Genomic DNA, 7573 nt, shown 5'->3' with positions numbered 1-7573 from the left:
TACGTTGCGGATGAAGAGGCCCACGACCATGCTGACTACGACCATGTTGACTCGTGGCATGAAGACGATGACATCCATTGCAAAGGTGATGGTGATTAAGAAGATGGCATTGATATTGATATTGGGGGTGAGCCATTGTTCATCGACGAGATCACCCAAAAAGGGAAGCACAAAAGAGGAATAAGAGCATTCGCACGGGTTCATATTCATAAGACGAGGACAAGTTGATTTGCCAATGTTGGATGGAGATTAGCCAAGATCAGATGACCGGTGCGCAACAAAAGGGCCTTGTTTTTTGGACGAGAGTCCACAAAACATTCCATGAAAGGAAGCTGTTTGAGCCCTACCAAATTCGAGTAACCGTGGCATCACCTCGATTCAAAAGAGATGGTTGTTCATCCAACAAGAGTGCAAAGTACCACACTTGAGAGCATTGAAGCACGGCCCGTGAGTGGTCTCGGCATTTGGGACTTGGTATGCTCTCCTCATCCTAGTTCTTTTGTTGCTACGGCCATGAGGCTTCGGCCTTATATATGTTTGCATGTTCAATTGTTGTTGATCATGTGGTGTAGGCATTTCAATCTTTGGAAGCATTCAAGGCCCGGCACAATGACAAGCCATTCACTCTTACGCATTGTTGGACGCTCATCATAATTGCCCAAAGTTCAAAGATCAATACCGTGAACTTCAAAGGAAGAGAGGCAAGAAGGCGGCTGCGTTTGCCGGAGGTGGAGATGGTGAGGCGTTGAAGAGGCCGAGGGGCAAGACCAACTACAAGGTGGACTACATATGTGATGCGTCATCCATGGCCTTGCATGAGACTTTGCACGACATGATGTCTCAAAAGGATGTGAGGGACGAGAAAAAGCGACAAAGCAAGGACGAGCAAATGAAGCAATACCTAGAGCTTCAAAGGAAGAAGTTTGAGATGGAGGAGGCGGCCAAGAAGAGGAAGATCGACATGGAGGAGGCGTCCCGGCAAAGGCAGCTCGACATCGAGGCCGCCAACGTCACGGCCAGGCAGAGGCAACTCGACATCAAGGCCACCGACGCCGCAACCAAAGCAAATGAGGTGGCCCTAGCGATCATGAGCGTGGACTTGAGCAAGATGAGCGAGAAGATGAGGAGCTGGTTCGAGGCCAGGCAGAAGGAGATGTTCGATGCTGACGGCTTGAACTAGGTCGTCTGTTCGGCCATGGCCGTTCTTTTGGAGGCTGGCATGGGTGTCGGCCGCTGGCTGTGTGCCGGTGAGAAACCTATTCATTTTGAGGGCTGGCTGTGTTACCAGCCGCTAGCTTTGTTGCCAGCGATAAAACTATTCATTTTGAAGGCTGGCTCTGTTGCTGGCCGCTGACTGTGTTGCCGGCGAGGACTGGGGCCGCTGGCTGCGTTGCCGCGAGGACGTGTATGGTTGTGTTGCCGGCGTGAACCGGGGCTGCTGGCCTGAACTTGGTCGTGCTTTCACATATTGGCCTTTGAAAAACGATGAGGACAGGATGGGGCCGAAGGATGCGTCCGCGCGTTGAGCGCACGGCCGCCACATCCCAAAACAGGCCCGAACACGACCCCATTGCCCTACGCAAACAGACAGAATCCGGGCAAAACAAATGTTTATTTGGGATCGTGCGCTGGAGTTGGCCTAAAAACTGACATGTACCTGAGAAATTTACAGGCCGGCGTTGGGATGCCACTTGCGGTAGAGAGAACAAGAGAACAGTGGAGAGATAGATCGAGTCACATAGTCCACGCGTCAACGTCACATCTACGTGTGCATCACTGGTCAACTCAACAGCTTGGACTGAAGACAAACGCGAGCATTTCAGTACTCCTACGTACACTTTCTTCGACCTGGAAAAAGGGTAAACGTCAAAGAAAAGAAAAGGAAACTTCAACACTGCACGATCACGCATCACCGTCCCCTCCCCAGATCCCTTTACCAAATTGAGCCTCCTTCTGTACCCCCCGCCGCGGCACCGCGCGCACTCACACAGATCCATGCGCGCACCGCCGCCGCCGCAGTCGCCGTCGCCCAGCGCGTCACACGCGGCCATGGCGTGCGTGGTGACGTCGGAGGTCGCCGCGGTGCTCGCCATCATGCGCCGGAACGTCCGCTGGGCAGCCGGCGGCGACGACGACCCCCTCGATCACCCCCTCGTCGCGGGCCTCAAGTCCCTCCGCCGCGCGGCCGCGGCGTGGGGCACGCGCCGGTGGCGGGACGTCGAGCCGCTCCTCTACCTCGGCCCCTTCCTCGACGTCGTCCGCTCCGACGAGGCCGGCGCGCCCGCCACGGGCGCCGCGCTCTCGTCCCTCCACAAGATGCTCTCCCTCGACCTCGTCGGCCCCGACGCGCCGAACGCTGTCGAGGCCATGTCCGCCGTCGTGGAGGCCGTCGCGGGGTGCCGCTTCGAGGTCACCGACGCGGCGTCGGAGGAGGCCGTCCTGGCCAGGGCGCTGCAGGTGCTGCTCGCCTGCGTGCGCGGCCGCGCCGCGCCGGCGCTCTCCAACCGCCACGTCTGCGACATCGTCAACACCTGCTTCCGCGTCGTGCAGCAGGCCGGTGCCAAGGGGGAGCTGCTGCAGCGCGTGTCCCGGCAGACCATGCAGGAGGTGGTCCGGTGTGTCTTCGCCCGCCTGCCCGACATTGATCCCACCGCGGTTGCAGACCACAAGGTGTGATCACCTCTATCTAACCATCCGAGTTTTGTGTTGCTATTTGCATACTTGCACACTGGGAACACCGACATTGTTGAGTCATCTATTTTAGAACGGAGGGAGTATAATTTAACTCGCGATGCTCATATAGGATAGTGTGAATGAATGAATGTATAAGTCTTAGTAGTACCAAAAAGAATGAACGTGTACACCTAATCTGACGTTGTAATTTGAGTTCAGTTTTCCATTCCTTGTCAGTTAAAAATATCGAGTTCAGCTTTTACAGGCCTTTAGTCAATGTCGAGTATTTTACAAGTTATTTTAGAAAGAAACATTTTAGCACTAACAACTAAGAGTATTCATATGTCCCAGTAGAAACCAATTAGAAAGTTAAAATGCATTACACTCATGATAGCAGTTTTTATGCAGATTGCTGGTAGCAAGAACGAAGCTTCAAGTGCTAGCGAAATGGGGAACGGGAGCGATTCTGTGTGCTTGAGTAGCTCACAGGATGAGGTTGGATGTGAATTTGGTGTTGTGCAAGACAAGGCCATGATGGAGCTGTTTGGGGTTCCTTGCATGGTAGAAATATTGCAATTTTTGTGCTCTCTGTTGAACATAGCAGAAGACAGTCAGGTCGACCCAAATATGAATCCAATTGACTTTGACGAGGATATACCACTCTTTGCTCTGGGGTTGATCAATTCTGCTATTGAGCTGTCAGCTTCGTCCATACAGAGACACCCAAAACTACTGGCTTTTGTACAAGATGAACTGTTCTGCAATCTAATGCAGTTTGGCTTGTCAGATAGCCCCTTGATTCTGTCGACCGTATGCAGTGTTATTTTTACACTCTTCTACCATTTACGTCGGGAACTGAAGCTGCAAATTGAGGCTTTCTTTGCGTGTGTGATCCTTAGGCTAACCCAGAGTAGATATGGAGCTAGTTACCAGCAGCAGGAAGTTGCCCTGGAGACTCTAGTGGATTTTTGCCAGCAGAAAGATTTTATGGTCGAGATGTATACAAATATGGATTGTGATTTACAGTGCTCTAATGTTCTTGAAGACCTGGTTAATGTTCTGTCCAAAAGTGCATTCCCTGAGGAGAGTACCTTGTCAACATTAAATTTGCTTGCTTTGGATGGTTTGCTTGCTGTCATTCAGGCAATAGCAGAGAGGATTGGTAATTTACCTCAGCACTGCCAGCAGCCAGTGCAAGAATTAAGTGAATATTTTTCCTTTTGGCAGTTAAAGTGTGAGAACATTGATGATCCTGATCAATGGGTTAGATTTGTTAACCAGCAGAAAAGCATCAAGAGAAAGCTAATGGTTGGCGTTGAACATTTTAATAGCGATAAAAGGAAGGGCTTTGAGTACCTGCAAGCTGCTCATCTCTTGCCTGAAAAACTTGATCCACAAAGTGTTGCCCTGTTTTTCCGCTACTCGCCTGGATTAGACAAGAATCTTCTCGGGGACTATCTGGGGAATCATGACGAGTTCTCCATTCAGGTCCTTCATGAATTTTCTAGAACCTTCGACTTCAAGGAGTTGAACTTGGATGCTGCCTTAAGGCTCTTCTTGGAAACCTTTCGGCTGCCTGGTGAATCACAGAAGATACAAAGGATTCTTGAGGCCTTTTCTGATAGGTACTATGAAGAGTCACCAGACTTGTTCGTTAACCGGGATGCTGCTCTGGTGCTGTCGTACTCAGTAATCTTGCTCAACACGGACCAACACAATGTACGGGTTAAGAATAAGATGTCAGAAGAAGATTTTATTAGGAACAATCGCCGTATCAATGGTGGGAATGATCTTCCAAGGGGATTTTTATCTGAGCTATATTATTCTATTTGTCGAAATGAAATCAAAACCATTCCCGAGCAAGGAGTTGGATGCTCAGAGATGTCTTTCAGCCGCTGGGCTGATCTGATGTTTAAGTCAAAGAGGGCATCAGCTTACATTGCTTGTCACTCCTATCCTTTTCTTGATCATGACATGTTTCTTATCATGGCCAGGCCAACAGTTGCTGCTATCTCAGTGATCTTTGATAATGTTGAGCAAGAAGAGATTCTTACAAGATGCATTGATGGGTTTCTGTCAGTGGCAAAGCTGGCTGCATTCTATCATCTTAATGATGTGCTGAATGATCTTGTTGTGGCACTTGGTAAGTTCACCATTTTGTCGATCGCCTTTGATGATCCTGCAACAGCTTTTGGTGAGGATGCCAAGGCTAGAATGGCAACAGAGGCCCTTTTCACTATAGCAGCAACTCATGGTGATCACATAAACAGAGGATGGAGGACCATTGTAGATTGCATTTTAAGATTCCATAAGATAGGTCTCCTTCCTTCTTGTCTCACCAACGGTACAGCTGGTGATCAGGAGTCCTTCTCTGCTTCGTTGCCTAGCAAGGTTTCCTCCTCATCTCCCGCTGCCCCTCAAGTTGAGCCAATCAGGATTCCTAAGAAAACATATGGGCTGATGGGGAGGTTCACCCAGCTACTGTATTTAGATGCTGAAGAGCAAAGGTTCCAGCCAACAGAGGAGCAACTTGCTGCTCAGAGGAATGCTTCAGAGACCATCAAGAAGTGCCAAATAGGTACCATCTTCACCGAGAGCAAATTCTTACAAGCTGACTCGCTCTTGAATCTGGCAAGAGCCCTCATTCAAGCAGCAGGCCGACCTCAGAAGATCACCAGCTCAATAGATGTTGAAAGCAATGCAGTCATCTGCTTAGAGCTTATTGTTGCCGTCACATTAAACAACAGAGACAGGATTGTTCTCTTATGGCGTGATGTTTATGAGCACATAACTCATATTGTTCAGTCCACAGTAATGCCCTGTAATCTGGTGGAGAAAGCTGTTTTTGGCCTCCTGGACATCTGCCAGCGTTTGCTTCCTTATAAGGAGAACCTCGTGGATGATCTACTGAGGTCGCTTCAGTTAATCTTGAAACTTGATGCTCGTGTGGCTGATGCGTATTGCGAGAGCATCACCCAGAAGGTTGCATGCCTTGTCAAGGATAACGCAACACATATCAAGTCTCAGATGGGTTGGCAAACTATCATTTCCTTGCTGTGTGTCACTGCTCATCATCCTGATGCTTCTGACGCTGGTTTTGAAGCCCTGGTTTACATCATGTTTGAGGGGGCACATCTCTCACCTGCCAACTTCGTCCTTTCGGTGGAGGCCTCGAGACAGTTTGCACAGTCTCGGCTCGGGTCTGCTGAAAGATCTATCCATGCTTTGAACCTAATGGCTGAATCAGTGAATTGCCTTGCACGCTGGTCACATGAGGTTAAGGAAGCTGGTGGAGAGGCCGAAAGGATGTTGGAAGGAATCACTGAGATGTGGCTGCGGCTAGCCCAGGCCCTGCGGAAGGTGTGCACAGATCAGCGAGAACAAGTGAGGGATCATGCTCTGGTATTGTTGCACAGATGCTTAGTAGTTGATGGGATATCAGTTCCATCTTCGGCGTGGTTGATGTCATTCGACATTGTCTTCCAGTTGCTCGATGAATTGCTAGAGATTGCTCAGAATTTCTCGCCAAGGGATTATAGAAGCATGGAGGCGTCTCTCTTGCATGCTGTAACACTGTTATCCAAACTATCCTTGCAGTCACTCAATGATCTTTCGGCACATAGCGGTTTCAGTAAGCTGTGGGTGGAGGTACTGGACATGGTAGAGAAGCTCATGAAAGTCAAAGTAAGAGGGAGCAGCAGGACCGAGAAGTTACAAGAGGCTGCCACAGAGCTACTCAAGAACATTCTGCTGGCGATGAAAGCGAGCGGGATCTTATCGAGGACGAGAGCCGGCGGGGAGAGCAGTTTGTGGGAAGCAACATGGCTTCAGGTTAACAAGATCGCGCCTTCACTTCAGTCAGTAGTTTTCCCTGGTTATGATGATGCAGTACAAGGTTCACAAAGCAAGTTGGATATTCCAGCGGTTTCTGAGGGGAGGTTGGTCCCAGTTTAGATGAACAAACTGTACTTCTGGATATAATACGTAATTGTAGGTTATAGTTAGAAGCAGATGATTTCAGATGTACTGTACTAGTATACTTTTTGTGATAAATAACTTGGATTTCATATACTAGTCAGATTCATGGTCAAGTTTGAGTAAAATGTGAGGGGGCACTTGCAAACCAGAAGGAACGAAACTGATACATCAATTTCATTTCATGCCATAAATGTTGAACTAGTATTACGTAGTACTTGATCTCGAGCAGCTAACTAGAAAGCTGACTGAACGACTCTGTTAGGTAGCTAGGACGAACTAGTAGTGGTACTACTTGATCTGCTTCAACAGTTCTACTAGCAGCAAAAATGCACGAGAAATCGCATACTTGCTGCTCGATCTTCACTTCACTTCACTCCAAGGAAATCCGGGAGAAGGGCTGCCCGAGGCTCGGCGTCCCGATGCGGCGGCGCACCCTGGCCATGGCCATCGCCACCGCCACGGAGCGGTCTGGCCCCGCCGGCGGAGGGAAGAAGCCGGTGTGCCGCTTGCACGCCAGGGCCCGGCGCTTGTGCCGGTACGCGCGGTCGAGGACGCCCCGGCCGTGGGAGTGAGGCGCGGTCTCCCCGTCCGCGTCGCCGTCGGCGTCCCCGGCCTGGTCGACGCTAGAGCTCCCCGCGCGCTTCCTCTTGGCGCCGGGCGCGGTGGCGACGGAGTAGCTGCCCTGGTCGACGTAATGCGCGGCCGAGAAGGGGGCGGCCGGGGCCGGAGCGGCGGCGGCGTCGTCGACGTCCATGTCGACGTCGAGCTGGAGCACCTTCAAGAAGATGTCGAGGTCGGCGCCGGGGCCGGCTAGGCGCTCGAGCGCGTCGACGGCGTCGGTGAGGCGGTCGACCTCGGCGCTGCAGACGAAGAGGGACTTGAGGCCGGCGAGGAACTTCTTGGCCGAGCCGACGACGGCGGA

General features: G+C 50.9%; 1 protein-coding gene across 1 annotated transcript; it reads left to right on the top strand.

Moving 5' to 3' along the window:
• Window positions 1–1740: 1740 nt before the first annotated feature.
• LOC123068826 (ARF guanine-nucleotide exchange factor GNOM) lies at window positions 1741–6744 on the top strand. Its single transcript, XM_044491504.1, has 2 exons — window positions 1741–2670; window positions 3082–6744. The coding sequence occupies exons 1-2, from the start codon at window positions 1996–1998 to the stop codon at window positions 6625–6627; spliced, it is 4221 nt and encodes a 1406-aa protein (XP_044347439.1). The 5' UTR covers window positions 1741–1995; the 3' UTR covers window positions 6628–6744.
• The last annotated feature ends 829 nt before the right edge of the window (window positions 6745–7573 follow it).

This window comes from Triticum aestivum, chromosome 3B (genome assembly GCF_018294505.1).
Source record: "Triticum aestivum cultivar Chinese Spring chromosome 3B, IWGSC CS RefSeq v2.1, whole genome shotgun sequence".
In the NCBI taxonomy this organism is placed as follows: domain Eukaryota; kingdom Viridiplantae; phylum Streptophyta; class Magnoliopsida; order Poales; family Poaceae; genus Triticum; species Triticum aestivum.
This window is presented reverse-complemented; position numbering and strand designations above follow the sequence as displayed.

Bases quoted from the DNA above. Each gene is read 5' to 3' on its own strand.
- LOC123068826 (XM_044491504.1), top strand. From the start codon at position 1,996: ATGCGCGCACCGCCGCCGCCGCAGTCGCCGTCGCCCAGCGCGTCACAC. The intron at 2,671-3,081 runs GTGTGATCACCT...GTTTTTATGCAG, and splicing joins CCGCGGTTGCAGACCACAAG to ATTGCTGGTAGCAAGAACGA.